The sequence below is a fragment of the Cololabis saira genome, chromosome 21 (genome assembly GCF_033807715.1).
Source record: "Cololabis saira isolate AMF1-May2022 chromosome 21, fColSai1.1, whole genome shotgun sequence".
NCBI classification, from domain to species: Eukaryota; Metazoa; Chordata; class Actinopteri; order Beloniformes; family Belonidae; genus Cololabis; species Cololabis saira.
In genome coordinates this window covers 37,477,342-37,498,410 of record NC_084607.1, presented here as the reverse complement: position 1 = coordinate 37,498,410, position 21,069 = coordinate 37,477,342, and the positions used below count along the sequence as shown (strand labels likewise).

The window sequence follows — 21,069 nt, the reverse complement described above, 5'->3', positions numbered from 1 at the left end:
GGATTCTGTGGTTGATCCATGTGGATAAATCCTCACAAATCTCCTTCCAGAACCTCTGTACCGGTGTACAGAACCATAAAGCATGCATATAATTATCTGGGGTGTTCTCTGTGCACTGTGAACAGATATTAGAGGTGACAAAGCCCATCTGGAACATCCTTTGTCCAGTATAATGTATTCTATGAAGAACTTTGTACTGTATAAGTTGTAGGTTTGGGTTTTTAGTCATAGTAAACGTATTTAAGCATATTTGTGACCAGAAAACTGGTCGGTATTAAGAGAGAGATCCGCCTCCCACTTAGAGATCGGGAGAGAGACTGAATCGTCCAGTTTAGACACTAACCTGTAGAGTTTTGATAACAACTTTAAAGTGCTTAGATTCAATAAATCTATTATCTTAGCGGGAAGTTGTAAATCTAATTGGCTAATTTTGTATGTTTTATTTATTATTGCCTTAAGTTGTTGATACTAAAAATGTATTCCTGCTAACTCCGTATTGAACAATAAGTGTATTGAAAGGTACAAACTGTCCTCCTACAATTACGTGCTGTAAGTACCGTATTCCTTGATCTCTCCATTGAACGACGTTAACCATCTTTTTATCATTTTTCACGATGTCTGGGTTGTTCCATATGGTGTACGGTCACATGGAAAAAGTGAAATTTTAGCTATTTTAAGAAATTCCCACCAAGCTGATAAAGTTGTGCTAATATTAATGCTTTTGAAACATTGATGACGTTTGATACTTTGACTAATAAATGGTAACTCCTGAGATTTCTAGTTCATTACAAAACACTTGCTCTGAGTCCAGCCATTGACTATCTAAAGGATGATCTTTTGACCATTTTACAATATACTGTAACTTACTGGCTATGAAGTAATACTGAAAATTAGGTAATTCTAACCTCCATATTCTTTGGATTTTTGCAATGTCTTTAAACTAATACGTGGAGTTTTATTTTTCACAGAAATTTTGATACATATGAGTCCAACGATTTAAACCAGGAAAGAGGGGGTTTGCATGGTATCATTTTCTCTTTCAAAAGCGTTACCGTGGCGACGATAGATGCCAAAAAGCGCGCCCCCCCCTTCATCTGATTGGTCCATATTTGATAGTTCCCAAAAGTCACCAAATTTGGCATGCAAGCCAGGCCTGGTGATAAATTTGATATATCATGGTTTGCATTAATGGGCGTGACCTAATGGCTCAACAGCGCCCCCTAGAAAACTTCTTGCCTTAAGCGCCACAATACGGCACTGTATTTCTGGTGCCGGAGACATTCACTTAGCAACTTATCTTTAGGGGCCATCTTCTTGATGTTTTCCTGGACTTTTCCTGGACCTGGATTTTTTGCTAGACCTGCTTGAAAGAGGAAAGCAAAAAGAATGGTATAGGACAACCTGATCTCACGACCTCTCACCACTATTTTCCGTGGCAGTGTTCTATTGAGGTTTTAATGGGAGCACCACGGATATAGTACTATGCAAAGTCAATGGGATCCGTGGTCGTGATATATACACGGATTATGACATTATTATTATTTATATATTATTTTTTGTTATAGTGGCTAAATGATGCGTTTTTGTCGCGCAACGGTACTGTTTTTTCCTGTCAGTTTGTAAAAGCACGTTTTTAACGCTGTTTTAGCAGTGTTTTATTGAGGTTTTAATGGGAGCACCATGGATATAGTACTATGCAAAGTCAATGGGACCCGTGGTCGTGTTATATACAAAGATATTGTTTTAGGAAATGAAAAGTTAAAGATTAATAAATCAAAATCTAGAGCAGACTTCCACAGCTGCACAACAGCTCACTCAAATATTCTATTGAACCAGCGTCACTTCATGTTGGACGATAATACGTCAGTTCATGACGTTAATGGATGGATTCTGGATGCAAGAAAGAAAATAGCAAAACTCAACCATTTGACTTCCTGTCTGTCCGTCCAACCTAAAACCGTTAAGAAGTTTATCTTTCTACATATTAAACTGAAGTCCTTTGAGTCGTTCCTTTGCTGTGTGTGCAAACTTCCACGGCAGGTTAAAGGGGTGCATTATGAATACATTCATTGTGAACAATTCACATTTCCAAGCTGCCAAAATATTAAAAGAAATTATATTTTTGTGAGCAAAAATAATTTTCCATTTTAGATTTGCAAGCCGTAGAAAAGCATGTTTTAAAGTTTCACTAAATGAAGCGGTGAACATTTCTTTGAGGTGTGTCTCAGGGATCCTGAGTCAGTAAAAGATCTTGTAGTGTAATTAAGCCCAGAGTGTGATAGGAATGATAGCCGGGACGTGTCTCTAACAGATACTGACAGAGTAGTGAGAGTAAAACCTGGGCTCTGGCTGTGTGCTTTCATGCATAATGCAGTGGACCATTACAACTTGAGACCAGGTGGACCAATCACCTTTCTTTTAAATATTAGCATTTTGTTTCCTATCCTTTAAGGAGCTGTGACTCGTCTTAACCCATTTTTCTATTTACTCGCAAAGGCTAATGCGTATTCAGCACTGTCCCTTTAACTTTTCTGTCTGTCAAGTTACACATGTGCACAAATCTGTCCTGTTTTTTTTTCTTTCATATTCAATATTTCTTTCTCGTTGTTATTTGACCTTTTTATTACAAGTTTTACTGTTTTTAAATCAATCTTTGCAGTAGATAGGGTACGCTGAACATCCTGACTAAAACTACACCCTATTCTATTCTTGGAAAAATCATCTGACTTAACTGTCCCCTATCTGCTCAGCTGCAAGCTCATACTGTAAATGATCAACCTTTCTAACTGCTTACAGGTATTTATTCACATTGATGCAAAAAATGAACACGACCACACATGGTTCTTGCCACCTCATGGGTCATTTGGATGTTTTTTTTTAAATATTCTTTTGCATTTTTACCACCCAGTGCTCCTACCTAAGTCAGTGCTGGGCATTGCTCCCTCTACCAACCCCGGGAGTTCCTGCACTGAGCTCAGGTCTCCTCCTTAACCTGAGGAAGTGAACAGGCCACTTCTTTTCACCAGACAGGATAGGTGGTTTCTCTGGCCGGACGTAGCACGTGGAAGGATCACATTATTTCGGCCAGATCCTCTCCACTGTTGCATGTTTTTGTGAGGGTAAGCTCACATTAGCTACCAAGGGAACACGGGGAGAATATGCAAACTCCACACAGAAAGGCCCTTTCCAACCCCACCCAGGGTGCTGAAGTCATGGGGGAACTAACACGCCTCAGCGCCCACAGCGTCCCCGGCGGGAATTTAACCCAGGACCCTGTGAGATGGCTGCATTACCAGATGCGCCACCGTGCCCCTAATCATTTGGATGTTTGACATGTTACTGTAAGGGGTGATGTTTTGGACCCAAGAGCAGCACCAACTGGACCAGATTGGAACTAGATTGGTAATGACTTTTATTGTCAGCAGAAGCAGGTAAGCACGGCAGAGACCAGGAAGTGGTAAGGCTGATTGGGAGTCAGACAGAAGGGCTGAGACCTTTACCAGGGCAGAGACGAGGCAGGTAGGGAGCAAGCAGGGTCGAAATCGAGAGATCAGACAAAGGGTGAACGCTGGTCTGAGTCTGGTCTGAGTGTGGAGGAGAGAGGAGCTTTTATCCTGGCTTTATTGCTGAGGAGCTGCAGCTGGGAGAGCAGGTAAATGGAGTGAGTGACGAGGTGGGTGTGGCTGGCAGATGGGGTGAGCAGGAGAGTGGTGAGTGGAAAATGACTGAAGGCAGGAGGACCAACCATGACAGTTACTAGCCACATCAGAAACCTTGCAAATGATGAGGGTTGAGCATCTGTGAGTCCACGGATGACATGCTGATAGGCCACCCAACAGGAACAAAGGGATCTACTACGGAGGTTAAACAAGTTAGAGATTAAAGGGACTAAATACAAACTGTCTCAAGGTCTTTGAATGTGAGTGTAACGCCATATAAGTACGAGACTCACATGCATCTGTATATCTGAAGTTGCAGGTGATTAACATTTCATTCGCAACACTGTTGTTTTGTTCCTTGTTAGCAAGTTTAAAGCAGTTCCACTTTTATTGTTGCTTCTCCATCTAACTGCCAATCTCTATCAGCTACTTACATCCAGATCTTGCATGTGCATCTATTTCCTAACAGTGCTTCCTTTTCTATCCTTCTGTCTAATTTGTTTTTTTTTCCTCCTAAGATATTCAGTTGATCTTTTCTCCTTTACTTTGTCATAATTCCCTTCTGTTTTCTCTCTGTCTTGTCTCTTTCATACCTCATGCCTCATCTCTCTTTGTTTACACTTGAATCCACCAGATGCTCGATGAAACCCAGAAGAAGGCTTCGAAGATTTGCCTCATGCTGGGGTATATTTGATTGGACCTCAAATCTAAAAATGCTGAATCACAATGAATTACAACTTATACAGTACAAAGTTCTTCATAGAATACATTATACTGGACAAAGGATGTTCCAGATGGGCTTTGTCACCTCTAATATCTGTTCACAGTGCACAGAGAACTGATAATTGTATGCATGCTTTATGGTTCTGCACACCGGTACAGAGGTTCTGGAAGGAGATTCGTGAGGATTTATCCACATGGATCAACTACAGAATCCCAGTGTGCCCCACGGTATGTATATTAGGTCACCTGGGAGACATTGAAATAGAACCTAATTGGACACACCGGGTCCTCACTGCCTTATGTATCGCAAAGAAAACTAGTAAATTGGAAACAAAAATCCAGTTTATGTATCAACCATTTTAGGAATCTTTTATCAGATCATATTAGTAGTGAGATAATGTCTGCCTCCACTGAACAACATTCGGCTGAATTGCACTCTCTCTGGTCCCCGATTATTGGCTTTGTTACCTAGTGGGGCGGGGGTGGGGGGGTGATCTTGTAGCCCTTGGGGTTGGGGGTCGGCTTGGGGGGTCTGGGGCGCGGGCCTCTGGTGGCCCCTGGGGGGCGGTGGGGGGGGCCGTGGGGCCCTGTCCCTGGCCAGTGGGGGCCTTGGGGGCCTATGGGGAGGGTTGCCTCATGGCGGTGGGGGGGGTGGCTGGGGGGGGCTCGGGCGGGGGGCTGTGGCTTGGGCGTCTCCGGGTCTCCCGGGGGGGGCTGGACCGTGGATGTGGGGGTCCCACTCGGAGGGCCCGGCCCTGCCTGGGTGGGGGGTGGCTGTCTGCGCTGGGGGGGCATTGCTGCCTTGGTCCTCCGTCGCTGGGCGGGGGCCGAGTGCCCCTGCGGATGTGGGGACTCCGTGACCCTTGGGGTGTCCGCCGGGGTGGCCTGGTCCGGGGATCGGGCCTCCCCTGACCGGGGGGTGCACGGGCAGGCGCGGCGGCGGGGTGGCACCATTCCCAGGTGTCTGTGTCTTATGTTGTCAGTATGAATGGGAGGATGTTGGACCGTTTCTCCCTCCGTCTGGGGGCTCCGGCGGCGCTGGGGGCGCCCGTGGAGGTACGGTGGGGCCCTGGCCCGGCTCGGAGGGCCGGCCCCCGTCTACTGGATGGCCGGTGGGGGGGTGCGGGTGTCTTATCAGGGCCGGCTTTGCTGGTCCTGCCTCCTGGCTTTGGCCTCCGCTCCCCCTCCTTCCCCCCCTACACGATTCATACGCACATAGGCGAAGGGCGGGGGGTCCGGGTCGTGGGGGGCATTGTCCCGCGTGGCCCGGCACTCCCCGCCTCGCGGTTTTAACAGCAAAATAGACATTGCACATTCAACACTTAATAAATACATTTGACAAGGACACGTAGTTCGGGAGGGGGGGGGGGTCGGTGTCAAATCGATACTTGGCCCTCCCCCTCCCTGTTTTTATGGCATTAATCACATGCACTCAACACCAGGGGCGGGAGGGGGTCCCACATCACCCACGTTCCCTCACCGGCCTGGGATAGGTGGGTCGGGATACCCGGGCCTGGCGGGGCTCGCCGTGCAGCCTGGGGTGCCTCCTGGCGGTGCTGGACCCCCCCGGGGAAGGGGAAACGGTGCGTGATTGTGTATCTGTGTCGGTGAGAATGCGGTATGGAAGGGTCCTGCCATGGAGGATTTGGGCCTCCATTGGCAGGACAACAAAACGTAATAATTTATCAATATTATATTACCGGTATACAAAGATGGTTATTATTATTATTAGGGCCCGAGCACCTTCAGTGCGAAGGCCCTATTGTATATGTAGGAATTTTTCTTTCTTCTGACGAAAGGAGGGCCTTTTTGCCCCCCTAAACGTGCCCAAAAAGTCACCAAATTTTGCATGCAAGTCAGGCCTGGCGAAAAATTTGATATTTAATGGTTTGCATTAATGGGCGTGGCAAAATGGCTCAACAGCGCCCCCTTGAAAACTTTGTGCCTCAAGCCCCAGAATGCGGTATGTCGTACACGCACGAAAATCGGTACACACCTGTATCATGGCGCAACTGAAAGAAAAGTCTCTTGGCGTCATGCCCGAAACCGAACAGGAAGTCGGCCATTTTGAATTAGTTGTGTCATTTTGGCGAAATTTATGCCATTCCTTCGAAAGTTAATTCAGCCCGAACCGTAACGTGCACCCAAGTGTGTTATACATCAAAATGTGCGTCTCCATCCTGCGACTATACGCATTACTTTTCTCTTTCAAAAGCGTTACCCTGGCGACGCTAGACGCCAAAAAGCGTGGCCACCCTTCATCTGGTTGGTTCAGACAGAAAAAACTTTGCGCCTCAAGCCCCATAATACAGTTTGACGTACATGAACGAAAATTGGTACACTCCTGTATCATGTCGCAACTAAAAGAAAAGTCTCTTGGCGCCATGGCCGAAGCCGAACAGGAAGTCGGCCATTTTGAACATTCTGAATTAATTGCGTAATTTTGGAGCAATATATGCCATTCCTTCGAGAGTTAATTCAGCCCGAACCGTATCGTGAACCCAGATGTGTTATACATAAAAATGTGCGTCTCCATCCTGCGACTACACGCATTACTTTTCTCTTTCAAAAGTGTTACCGTGGCGACGCTAGACGCCAACAAGCGGACCCCCCCTTCATCTGATTGGTCCATATTTGATAGTTCCCCAAAAGGTACCAAATTTGGCATGCAAGCCAGGCCTGGCGATAAATTTGATCTTTCATGGTTTGCATTAATGGGCGTGGCAAAATGGCTCAACAGCGCCCCCCGGAAAACTTTGTGCCTCAAGCCCCACAATACGGTTTGACGTACATGCACAAAAATCGCTACACACCTGTATCATGTCACAACTAAAAGAAAAGTCTCTTGGCGCCATGGCCGAAACCGAACAGGAAGTCGGCCATTTTGAATAAATTGTGTCATTTTGGCGAAATTTATACCATTCCTTCGGCAGTTAATTCAGCCCGAACCGTAACGTGCACCCAGGTGTGTTATACATCAAAATGTGCGTCTACATCCTGCGACACCACGCATTACTTTTCTCTTTCAAAAGTGTTACCGTGGCGACGCTAGACGCCAAAAGGCGCGCCCCCCCCTTCATGTGATTGGTCCATATTTGGTAGTTCTCCAAAAGTCACCAAATTTTACATGCAAGCCAGACTTTGCGATAAATTTGATATTTCATGGTTTGCATTAATGGGCGTGGCCTAACGGCTCAACAGCGCCCCCTAGAATACTTTTCTCTGCCATAACTTTTGAATGGTTTGACATAGGAAGTTGTGGGTGGTTTCATGGGACTCTGTAATGAGTTCTTAAGCTTCGTTGGCCTTAATTAGCCCCGCCCCTTCTTCTGATTGGTTGTCCCGATTTTCTGCTATAACTTTGGAATGGTTTGACATAGAGAGTCGTGGGTGGTGTCATCAGATTCTTCATGGAGCCCTTGACCTTCATTGGCCTGAATTAGCCCCGCCCCTTCCTCTGATTGGTTGTCCCTTTTTTCTGCTATAACTTTTGAATGGTTTGACATAGGAAGTCGTGGGTGGTGTCATGGGACTCTGTAATGAGTCCTTAAGCTTCGTTAGCCTTAATTAGCACCGCCCCTTCTTTTGATTGGTTGTCCCGATTTTCTGCTATAACTTTGGAATGGTTTGACATAGAGAGTCGTGGGTGGTGTCATCAGATTCTTTATGGAGCCCTTGACCTTCATTGGCCTGAATTAGCCCCGCCCCTTCTTCTGATTGGTTGTCCCTTTTTTCTGCTATAACTTTTGAATGGTTTGACATAGGAAGTCGTGGGTGGTGTCATGGGACTCTGTAATGAGTTCTTAAGCTTCGTTGGCCTTAATTAGCCCCGCCCCTTATTCTGATTGGTTGTCCCGATTTTCTGCTATAACTTTGGAATGGTTTGACATAGAGAGTCGTGGGTGGTGTCATCAGATTCTGTATGGAGTCCTTGACCTTCATTGGCCTGAATTAGCCCCGCCCCTTCTTCTGATTGGTCGTCCCTTTTTTCTGTTATACTTTTCAATGGTTTGACATAGGAAGTCGTGGGTGGTGTCATTTCTGATATGCTTATGGGGGGCGGTGGCCGTGAGTGCGAGGGCCCGTTCATCGCTGCTTGCAGCTTTAATTATTATTATTATTATTAGTATTATTATTATGTATAGTATATAATATTATTATTAGTATAGATATCGGATAGTTGAATGGATGAATGAATGGGATGCCTGGGTCTGGGGCCCTCCGTTGTCGGGCCTGCACGGGTGTCGCCTTGTTGGGGGGTTCCCTCTCTGGGGGCCTCGCAGGCGGTGGGTTGCCTCCCTCCTGCTTCTCCCCTCTGTGGGGTTGCTGGTGGCCTGGGTTTCGGGCTCTTCCGTGTCGGCCTCTGGTCTCGCGGGTGGCAGGGTTGCTCCCCCCCTCCCCCACTATAGATACACTTCAGGTAGAGCTTTGTTTGGTTTATTACACACACACACACACACACACACACACACACACACACACACACACACACACACACACGCATGATCATATACATACACACAAACACACACACATAGACATACACACTGGCTTGTTCACCTGCATGCTTGCTCTCTAGTTTTTGGGGTTAGGTAGCAGTAGCGGTAGCTTAGCTCAGACTGCGATCAGATCTCAAGATTTGGGTCGATTGCTGTTCATGTTTTGGTTGGCTCCGTGCCGGTTTCGTGTTCTGTTTGTGGTTTTTTGTTGCAGATTTCCAGTGCTTGACGTGTGTTTCCGTGTGTTCCTGCTTCCTGGATTGGCAGTGGATGTCGTCAACCCCCCCCCTCCCCACCCCCCCCCCCCCCCCTCCAAAAAAAAAAAAAAAAAAAAAAAAATCATCACTGGGTTTGTATGTGTATATTTATGTATGTGTACGCATATGTATGCGTATATATATGTATATATATTAAATATAGTAATAATGCACATATATATACTTTTGGTTTCTACCATCATGGTATCAATCATTAATATGTGTGCAGACAAGGTGAAAAAAAAAAAAAAATGCTGAATCATTTTTTCTCAATTACTTGGGGAAGCTTTAGTGAGTTTGAATGAATCTAGCGAAAGAGACTTGAGGATGCCCTTGCCAATTCCGCATGCTTTGCAACACCTTCCTTTTCCAATGGGCCTTTAATAAGCACCAGTTGTGGACTTACATGTTATTTACCACTAGATCCAGTACCAAGTGTCGAAGAATAATATAAAATCCAGTTCAGAAGTCTGCTGTGGTGTAGTGAGTTTTATTCAGTAAGCCCGCGGTGAGCAGACCTATGCAGAGCATGTCTGGGTTGGTGTGCTGACCACCAATGGTTTGAAATCATGACTTTTATACAGTAAGTTCATAGCACAAAAGGCAGGAATGAACAAGCCAAGTGAGAGACAAAAAGCAATGTACAGTCAGCTGTGATCTGTGGCCAAATGCCGTTATCGGGCATTTGGTATGACTGTCACTAAGTTGTAAATTACCCCATAGGGTGTTCTTGTGATTCAAGTCTGTGGCCAAATGAGTTGATATTAACATATCAGTCAGTCAGGAACTTCATCATATGGCATTCCCGTGGTTCAAGTGTTTGTTGAGGCGAGTTCAAAGGTGTCGGCCCTGCAGTTGGTAGGAAGCTGGAGTTTCACGTCACAATGGTGTTGAAGCCAGTTCCAAGGTGTCGGCCCTGCAGGGGGTAGAAAGCTGGAGTTTCACGTCAGCCACGGTGTCACAATGCCTCATCACCATCAAGCAGGTGAGCTTGTTTAAAGCACCCCTGAGAAGCCATACCAACTCTGCTCACACACCTCACAGCCAGGATCCACCAGTGATGCAGTGGAGCACATTTTACCATCACAGTGTGGACATCCTGGTTTGACTCTGAGCGGCAAGGATCAGCAAAACCTTTGGAAGATGACTTTAAACTATATATTCAATTCACTGCAGTGCCAATTCACAATAAAAGTAATTTCAGATTTTCAAAATAAGGGTTAATTACCAGAATTCTGACTTTTATTTTGATAATAGCATGACAGAAGACAACACAATTGTAATATGATTGTCAAATAAAAAGTCTTTATTTAGAACATGATAGTGTAAGGTAACAGACATGATTGTAATATTTCAACAATGAATGTAAAAGAGACACTTTCTTTTTGGTAGCAGCAGCAGTCATGACATTCCCAAAAGCAGTAACTAGTAAAACCTTATGACCTCCTGTCCACCTTAATTATTTTTGTTTCAAACCAACTGATAAAAGTTACAGTTGAATTACTCTTAAAAAAAAGAAATTTCAGATAGTGGAGCATGAGCAGATTTAGTATAGTACGATTAAACAAAGCGCAGTTCAGTACAAACCATTTGTTGTGATTGATTTATGTTCCCTCACATGTGTTAATTTGTTCTGTATACAGACTTCGATCCTTGTCAGAGTTAGGGGAGGCTGGAGCCTGTCCCAGCTGTGATCAGGTGTGAGGTGAAACAACTGTACAATACTGCACCTAGAGACACTGAGGAACCAACAGCTGTCCTCGCATGCAAGCTTTTTGACTGGAAACCAGAGGACCTGGGGAACCGCATACGGGCACAAGGAGAGCTTGTCCGTTACAGCTGTGAGCTGACAGTGCTCACCACCTCACCAGCATGCTGCCCCGAGTTATTCATTCTTGGTGACTGGCATATCGTAAAGGGAGCCTTCCTCAGGATAAATCCTGAATTTGATTCACTCCTCCATCCTGAGCAGTCATGAGATGGAAGCTGACAGTGAAAGAGCCTCCTTTTATGAGGCCTTTGTTAATTTATATACCTGTAGTTTTGGAGAAGTTTAAGGACGGTGTTAGTCTGGAGGTAACTGCAGCAGGGGTTGTTGACAATGTTTACTTTCACTTCTACTCTACAATACTCTACTATGGCCAAAGGAGGGATTTAAAAACAGGAAGTGAATCAGCGTTTCTGTTGTACAGAGGCAGCTCATTCCAAAGTTTTGTGGCGTAGACCAGTGGTCCCCAACCTTTTCTGTACCGCGGACCGGTTTAATGTCTGACAATATTTTCACGGCCCAATCTAAAGGTGTAGCTGATAAAAACTAAATAAATTGACCGGCATTAAAAACATAAATGTTTTTTTATGTTTGTTTTCTCATTAACGTTATTTGAAGCCAGGCTTTTATTTTATTGTTATATATTAAGTAGACCGATATTTAATGCTTTTATTTTGAAGGCGTCTCGCCGAGACCTCGTAAACATCCGGCGCTTCGGACTTTAACGGTAAAAGTTTAACGGCAGTAGAAAGTGTGTCTGAAAGACTAAACTAGTGTCGGGAATGCTGAAGTGGAGCCTTACTGACACAAAAAGCACCTACTGATGAGGATTTGTGCAAATTTTATACCGTATTTATGTCCAGCTTGAGTTTGGTCGCTCATGTATTGTGGTAGCCTTATTGCCAACCGAGCGAGCAGCTGCGTCGGTCTGTATTTAAGTTAAACTTATATGAATGTAGAAAGACTAACTATTTTATTTTATTCCTTTATAGCTCTTACGGTGTGTTTGCAGTGTATTTACATCCAAGGAATAAAAACATTGTGAACCATCAGTTTGAGAGTCAACCATCATCAGTCGGGGATTCTACAGAAATTATTTTTTAATAAAAAAAAAAAAAAAAAAAAATTTTTTTTTTAAGAATTTTTTTTTTTTTTTTCTCTCTCTGTGCGGCCCGGTACCAAATGACCCACGGCCCGGTACCGGGCCGCGGCCCGGGGGTTGGGGACCACTGGCGTAGACTAAAAACATCCAATCATCTCTATTCTTCTTTTTTGACAAGCAGGGACTGATCTCCCGACCTGAGAGAGCATCAGGGAGCAGACGCTGCAGCAGGTCAGACACATGCTGCAGGGCAACGCCATGTAGACATTTAAAAGCGAATAAAAGAGTTTTATATTCAACCCTGACCCCAACTGGGAGCCAATGCCAGTACGCAAGAACTGGGGTGATGTGCCATGTCTCTTGGTGCCAGTTAAAAGATGAGCTGCAGCTCTAGTGAATGTACTTTTAGGCGTCAAGACTCTTGACTTTATCACTCCACTCAACAAAAAAAACCTAGACTGTGATGTTGAGAATGGTGAGTAACCACTTAACCCCCTGTCTTGACTTCCAGAGCCCATAGGTGGATGCTGGGGTGCAGCAGTAAGTTTGACAGCTGTACACTGGTTGGCAGAAGCAGAGGATGGCACCGCTGTGCTCCTTTTAATAGAACAGTAAACTAGTGGGTGTAATTGGAGTGGGCCAGGTAGGAGGGTGTACGCGAACACAAACAGAATAATGACAGCTTTTGTGGTTTTATTTTTTGCAGTTTAACTGCTCCCCCACTTCTCTGTAGGGTGTCTGCATACGTCCTTAAGCCTGATTTAGGGTTCTGCGTTAAACCAACTCAGAGCCTAAGCCGTTGCCGTGACACCGTCGTGAACCTTTGGACTTCTCCGTCACTCCATTTCTCCGCAGTGCAGTACCCCCCCAGAGCGCTAGTTGATACTTTGTTTAGCTTCCGGCTTTTCCGGTCAAAGTGAATCAAAGAGATAAGGACAACTATTGTGCAAAAAACCAAAACAACCCCAAAAAAAAAAAAAATCACACACACATGAAGAAAAGAGCGCTGAAAGTTCAAGACTGCCTCATGAACCGGAACCGGAAATGAGTTGCTACCAAGCAAACCAATTACAGCCCTCTCGGTCTGCGTTGGGTCTGCGTCGCCTCAACGTGTAGTTCCATTTTTTGGGAGGTGCAGGTCAGTGACAGCATAGGCTACGGAGAGACTCCCGTGTAGCCGCGTACCCTACGGCGTTGGCTCTGCGTAGGTTTAACGCAGAACCATAATTCAGCCTTTACATCCCCGAAGCAGAGGCTTCTGTCAATCAGAACTTTAAACGCTTCAATTTTTTACTTCAAAGAAGTTATCATAAACATAATGCTACTGCTACTGGAGGGGAAGGAAAGAGAAATGATGCGGCAGAGGGGTGAGCTTGAAAGGTCGCCCACGGTGCTGGGACTGACCACAGACAGAGTATGAAATAAGGTGGTGAAGAAAATAACCACATCTGAACTGGTTTCAGTCAAGTGAAGTATACCTTCACTGTAACACTGGCACACCTGAACTTGACTCCCATCTGCCTATACAACCCCTCTCTGCTCAGTGTGCCAGGAGACACAGACCAAGCAACACCAAACCCAGATGATCTTCTGTTAGCTTTTGTTTAGTTTGATCCTTAGTTTAGTTAGTTTTAGTTTGGGCCTGGAGATGGCCGGTAGTCCTTATTTTAGGTTGTTTGCTTATTTGTTTTTGGTTAGTTGGGTTTTGAGTTAGGGAGGGGGGTCCAGCTTCGACATCCCTATAAAGGGGTGGGCTGTGCCCCCCCCATCCTCCTTAATCCAGCCGGTGTCTCCAGTTTGCCTTATAGTTGTGCTTATGATTCATGCTTAGTGTTATTTATTTTGGGAGGTTGCTTTAATAAAAGCTGTTAAAACTTGTGCTCTTTGTCGATGTCCTTCCTTTATGTTGAGGTTTCCATTTTCCATTTTTGAGCCATATTATTTAATACTATTTGTGTGGAGACCGCAACAAGGATCACCATAAACGTAGAAATATATCTCCAAGGAACCAAATACTGTAGCAGCAAAGATAACTGTTGGCAATAGGTAGAAATAATGAGATCATATGTTCTGTTTAACATGAATGAATGAATCCCAGGAGCCACACAGCCAATTAAGTCTAATATGTGCTTTCTTCTACCCACACTACAACACCATCTATTACATATTCACGCTGTACAATAGAAGTTTCTGTTCCTACCATATTATGCTGGTAATTATATTGGGGACTGTGAATGGCGGCCTTAAATAAGGGGAAGTGAGGAGGCTGAGGTAGAAATAAAGTTAGATAGAGATAGAGAAAGAAGGTTTGGCCTCCGGCTGTCAGGTAGATTTTTGCATCAGGATACATTTTTTATCCCCATAAATGCAACTTACTCCCACACCTTCCTGATCATTCCACTGCTCCCTGGAGACTAAGCTTGCTAACACTACTGCCTGTGTGATACCTGAGTCAATTAAAGCTGTGTGTTTCTGCCCATTGATAAGCACTGATGAAAAATAGTTTTTGTCTTGAATGCAACCAACTGATCTAGATGGCCTTTGCACAGTACCTGCTTAATTTTCCTGACTGGGCAAAAGGGTTTTGTGTGTCCCAACTCCCAACAATAGAAGCATCTTACCTCTCTATTTGCGCTCCTTACAGCTGATGCACTGACTGGACTATTCACAGTAGAATTGTTTAATGGACCTGCGTACTTTCTGCTTTGGTTTGGGTCGTGATTCCTTTCGATGCTGGTGGGTTTGCTATAGGCCTGCTGTCTATTATCACTTCTTAAGTCGGCCCGAATTCGTCCCCCACGTCTGGCAGACATGAACACTTCTGCTAGATCAGCTGCTTCCTTAGCACTCCTGGGATTGCGCTTTTTAATCCAAACTTCAAGCTCTTGGTTGACCATCCTCAGGAACTGTTCCAGAATGATGAGCTCTGCGATCTCTGTCACTGAGCGCTGCTGAGGCTTCACCCACTTGGTGAAATTATCTTTCAGTCTTGAATAAAGTTCTTTTGGGGTCTCTCCATCCGGGATGTTCAGTGCTCTTAAGCGTTTCCTGTATGTGTATGCTGTAATCTCATATTTTGACAAAATTGCCTTTTTCACCTTTCCATAGTATTGCGTCTCCTCAAAGTCCATGGCAACATATGGACTTCTTGCTTTACCTGTGAGCAAAGGGATTAGCTGAATGGTCCAGTCTTGTTTAGGCCAGGAACAGACTTTAGCCATCCTCTCAACGTGGTGAGGTAGTGTTCGATGTCATCATCAGGGGAGAGGGGCTGCAGTTTAGGCTCTTTGAAGCTCGGTGGCGCCCCCGACCTTCCATATCCTGCCAAAATCTGACCCCCAGATGCCTCGTCCTCAAGATCCTCCTCCTGGTCTCCATCTTGCTCCTCACCTTCTTCCTCTTGAGATGATTGGACCTCCAGCTGGCTTCTGTGTCGGCCCCCATGCCAATCTCTACCATATGGCCGAGCCTGGGTCTGGAGAAAGCTGACCTGCTGCTGCAACGTCTTCCACCGTTGCTCCTGACGTGCTCTGTCTCTCTCCTCTCTTTCCTCACGCTCTCTTTGCGACTGGATGAGTGCGTTGACAGCCTGCGTCAGTTCTGCCACTGTGGTCCTTGGGTTTTCCTGCTCCCCATCCTGCAGGTTACAAGATGAAGTTGCAGCCACTGCTCCACTGTCCGGCCCCACTGCTTTCTCATTTCTTCTGCCATCCGATCTCTGTGTGGCTCCATCAACAAATTGCAGACAATTATAGAGCCACACCCCTCTCTTCCTTCCCATACTTGGTACGATCAAGGAAGTATAAATAAGTCTCACCAGCCACAGGACAATCTTTTTTCACAGAATACAGGCAAGTGTTTTAATCCACTCCACCTTGCAAACATGTTAGCAGTACTCAGAGTACCACCAAACAACTGACAGCCAGCCTGCCTGTTTGTGGTACTGTCCCCTGCTGATTTATGTACCATGCTTTGTGTAGGACTGACTTCCATAGCTGCCAAGAACTGCATGCCAAGGAATCCTCCTAAGTGACAAAATCACAAACATTGATACACATAGCATTACATTTGACCATGTGACATGGAAGGATGGGACACCTCCATCACAGGGATAATGTGGAGTTCAGTACCCTGCCTTCCTGCAACACACAACACAGTCTGGCATTCCTGGGATTCTGACCTTCCAGTAGGAAAGCAACAACACCTGTCACAGGGGTGATGGCTGGTGCTGCTGATGCTTTGACAGCATGCACACTTAAGTGTGACAACTTAATGCATTTTCTACCCAAAGGGTTATCAACTGTTACCAAGGCACGCACTAAAACTCAGTTCAAGCCAACTTTACCAACCATTCATTCATTTACCATTCACCACCAGTCAGAGAACCGCATTTTCTAACGTCTCTAAAATGGTGTTACCGATGTTACTACGGACGTTTAGAGGTGCTGATGTGGGTCATTGTGTTAAACAGCTGCTTGCTGTGCTTTCATGTTAATATTCTAAGGCAAGGCAAGTTTATTTGTTTAGCACACAAGGCAATTCAAGGTGCTTTACATAATGAAAATATGAAAGTGAAGAAGAGAAAAAAATGAGTTACCGTGCAGTGGTGGAATAAAGAAAAGTTAGACGTAGCAGAGTTACAGTTTAGTACTGACATTAACGTGGTTTACATCTAAACTCAGAAGGGTTTAAATAATGTAGTCAAGATTGTTTTGTGGCTAGTACTGTTTAAGTATCAAGAATGCTCTTTTTCATTAGCTTGTTAGATTTCCCCTCTTGCAAAGGGTCAGATGTCGCTATGGCAAAATGAAATTACAGCCCACTGTCTTTTCTCTACCTGTTTCTTTCTAGATGGGCGGGACCATGTATAACACAGGAAAGCATGTTTCCTTAAGGCCAGACAAAGCCCACCTGGTGAACATCTCAGGGGGCCCGCTGGGTTACAGTTACCGGCTGGAGGAGGTTCGCCTTCACTTCGGGAGTGAGGATTCGCTGGGTTCAGAGCACCTCCTCAATGGACAGGGCTTTCCTGGAGAGGTGAGGTGCAGAACTCTGACAGGCTAACGTCCATCTGTCCATATTCTGTATCTGCATCATCACAGACGCATCATCACAGACGTGACATTCTTCCTTTCAGAAGTAAACTTGTATCAAATGTGATACTTTGTCTCTTCCACTTTGCCTCAAAGTGGATAATAAAATAATCCATCCATCCATTATCTATACCCGCTTTACTTTGCAGGGTCATGGCCACGGGGCTCTGCTGGAGCCTATCCCAGTTAATTTCAGGCGAGAGGCAGGGGTTCACCTGGACAGGTCTCCAGTCCATCACAGGGACACATAGATAAACAGACAACCATGCACACTCACACTAACACGTGAGAATTATCAATTAACCTATCATGCATGTTTTTGGACTGTGGGAGGAAGCCGGAGTACCCGAAGGGAAGCCCGCAACCACGGGGAGAACATGCAAACTCTTCACAGAAAGAGGAGGCAGTCGAACCGGGAACCTTCTTGCTGTGAGGCAACAGTGCTAACCATTAAGCCACGGTGCTGCCTCGAACTGTAACCCATTTTAGAAAAATGTATACCTTGTTGCCAAAATTGGGAAAGCTCATGTTCTCCGTCCCTGTGCAGTTTGGGTATTTGTAAGAATGGTTTAGAGGTTAAAGGCTCTCTGAGTTTGTATTGTTAATCCAGTGTTAATCCAGTGTGTCCAGAGAGACATGTAGACTTTAAAAAGGAGATTCAGATTTTTTTCTGATGGGTAAAAAATCGGGGTTAAAAATATTTAAAAAAAATACATATTCAGGAAAATGTTTTAATTTCTGAGGAATTCCAAAATACATACACCTCAGGCATCAAATACTTAATATGAGCCATTTTGTTAAGACACAAGAGTCATTCTTGCCCTAATGGACTATAAGCATACAATATGAGTAACATTGCACTAAATTATTTTTTAAAACCCAATGTTTTTCAACCATGGAAATGTCTTTTTTTGTGATACTAACAATTAAAATATGTAATTTAATTACAACTTTTTTTTTCTTCTCAATCTTATTTGACACATTAGGGCAGTTTTTTAAGCAAAGAAGTGACTGTGGTCAGTTTCAAGCTAAACTGGCTTTTGGTACATTGTGAAGAACTGGCTTTTGGTACATTGTGAAGTTAGGTAGCTGACCGAGCGTATATGATATCTATTTGAAATGTCATTCTCTTTGCAATAATAGTGACATTTTTTAACCATCAACACTTTTTCCGATTCTATTTTGTGCTATGAGGTGGTAAGGTCTGCTGCTGTTCTGACAGAGTCCGTATTACTAACGAACTAACATGAGTAACAACAGGTTCTAGGAGAGGACGCTGGGGTTGTCTGTTCACCGCTTCTCCATCAGACACTTTAATCTGAGACTTTAATTTTAGTTTCCACTGAGAGTCATTCGGGCTAGCAGCTAGTGTGGCTAGGCTTGGTTAGCATGGCTTTCTGCTATTCCATGTCACAACTCCGCCGACTAAAACCCGCAACTACTCCTGGACTCAAAATCCCCTTCATCAACGAGCTTGGTATTAGGACTCAGCCTGTCGGGCTTCATCCGCAGCCTGATCGCGCTGAGACCGGGGGAACGGTGCAGCGCGTGGCCAGAGAGCTGCACACTCGGCGACGCGGAGAGCCGGGCGTGCTCCGGCTTACACCGGCACTGTTTGCGGAACTTTCTGCCCCTTTGTCATTTTTATAATAATTGAATAATTGAATAATTGCTTGAACTCTGTCTGGTGTCCTGCACTTGGGGTCGAAGACAAACCATAACACTTGGTCTTCTACGCCGCCATCGTTACATTCACAGAGGTTCCGGCCCAAAAACTGAATTCTCCACAACTGCTTTGCTACAAACATCCCATCTCTATGGTCAAGATCCCAGCGCCCCGGATTGGATGATATACATAGAGGGGACCCCAGTCTGCGTGGAGTGAATTTCAGTGTTCTGCGGTCTATACAGAGATCCATCTCAGTCATCGAGCGGCTGCTCAAGGCTTCTGGACTGACTGTTCACAAACAGGCATACAGAGAGCACAGGAAGCCCTATGCAGAAGCTCTGAGTGATGCACAGTCCAGGTTTTATTCCAGTATTATCAGCAACAGCCCTGGTAACTCTAAACAGCTTTTCTCTACTGTAAATCATCTTCTCAAACCACCTTCACTTGTCTATCCTGAGGCCACTGATGCATATTGCATAGGTGCAATATGCACGTCACTTTTTGCCGACAAAAAGTTGAAAACATCTGCTCGCACCTTTCCACTGCTGCCCTGCCTCTCACAACCACTGACCCACCATCCGAGTTTCTCCAGCCGCTTTGCTCTTTTTCCACTGTCACACAGGAAAAGTGGAAGATATGATCAAAGATACAAAGTCAACCACCTGTGCTCTGGACCCTTTCCCATCAGCTCTGCTAAAGACAAACACCTCTGCCATCTCTACATTAATCACCAAGATCATAAACCACTCCCTCCTGGCCGGCCATATCCCATCTGCGTTAAAAACTGCAGTCATCAGACCACTACTGAAAAAACTCACCCTGGATCCAGATTTTCTCCTGCATAACAGCTATTTATCACCTCAGGAACATCGCCAAACTCCGTCCAACACTCACCCTGTCAGATGCAGATAAGCTTGTCCACGCCTTTGTATCCTCCAGACTGGATTATTGTAATGCTCTTCGCATCGGAGTCTCCAACAAGAACATCTAGAGTCTTCAACGCATACAAAACAGCCCCTTCCAGGATCCTGTTAAGAGTCCGCAAATACGACCACATCACCCCCGCTCTGAAATCACTACACTGGCTCCCCATCCCACTTAGAATTGAGTATAAGCTCTCCCTCCTCACTCATCAGTGCATTCACAGACATGCCCCCAATACATAAAAGGACAACTCAACCCTCCAGACCTCCTCATTCAACTTCTGTTCTGCATTCAAAAACGCCCTCCAAGTTCCCACAACCAAGCTCCGCACTATGGGCGATGGGGCCTTTTCCTCTGCAGCTCCGAGGCTGTGGAACGCCCTTCCCGACCATCTGAGGGCCCACAGACTGCAGAGGCTTTTAAATGTGACCTGAAAACTCACCCTTTTCAAGAAAGCTTATAGCCTATATATATTTTTCATATGCTCTGTTTTTAAATATATTTAAAAAAAATGTCATGTTTTATTTCTTGTTCTGTAGCACTTTGAGATTATTAAATATAAAGTGCGTTATAAATAAAATGTATTATTATTAGGGCCCTATTGTATCTGTAGGAGATGTTGTTTTTCTCGTTTTTGTTTTCCCAACAAAATTAGGGCCTTTTTGCCCCCCTTAACGTGCCCCAAAAGTCACCGAATTTTGCACGCAAGCCAGGCCTGGTGAAAAATTTTATATTTAATGGTTTGCATTAATTATTATTATTATTATTAACACCTTTGAACTTTTGAAATATAATTTGGGACATTTGTATGGCTTATGAAGCTCATCAAACTCTGTGGACTTTAATGATACCAGTTTCTTATGATGACCCAGAGCAGGAATCAGTTCTTTGTCCTGGGAGCCTGTTCGGTGCTCCATCACAACAAGCTACAGTACACTCTGATTGAAAGAGTCACATATTTTACTGTAACGTCAATGTGAACGTGTCTCTCTTGCAGGTTCAGCTGATCCACTATAACCATGATCTGTACGCCAACTACAGCGAAGCAGCGAAGAGTCCTCATGGCATCGTTGTGATTTCCATCTTCATAAAGGTCTGAGTGTCTCTCTTGGAGTAGAAGGAGGAATAGTGAATACTGCAATCAGACTCTAGAAAATAAATTAATTAAAATGACCTGACCAGGGTCCAGCAAAAGTAAGCATTCAGTGTGGCAGCAAGCAGTCCATACCACTGGTTTGGACCATTCTGGATGCTTTACCGTCTTTATTTCTGCTCGATTACTTGTTTATATTCCGTTTCAAAAAGGTATCGCACACGTCAAAACTATTCTGTAAAAAACGGTTTTGTTTCAGTTCACTCGAACTAGTAAAAATTA

The 21,069-nt window shown here is 44.7% G+C and overlaps 1 protein-coding gene across 2 annotated transcripts in view; it reads left to right on the top strand.

The window, feature by feature from the left end:
* The window catches only part of LOC133421789 (carbonic anhydrase-related protein 10-like), a 198,388-nt gene that overhangs the window by 138,679 nt on the left and 38,640 nt on the right, over positions 1-21,069 (top strand). For both annotated transcript variants that reach the window (XM_061711551.1, XM_061711552.1), the window contains 2 exons: positions 16,860-17,045; positions 20,692-20,787. In XM_061711551.1, coding sequence (XP_061567535.1) covers positions 16,860-17,045; positions 20,692-20,787 — 282 coding nt within the window. The remainder of the gene's footprint in view (positions 1-16,859; positions 17,046-20,691; positions 20,788-21,069) is intronic.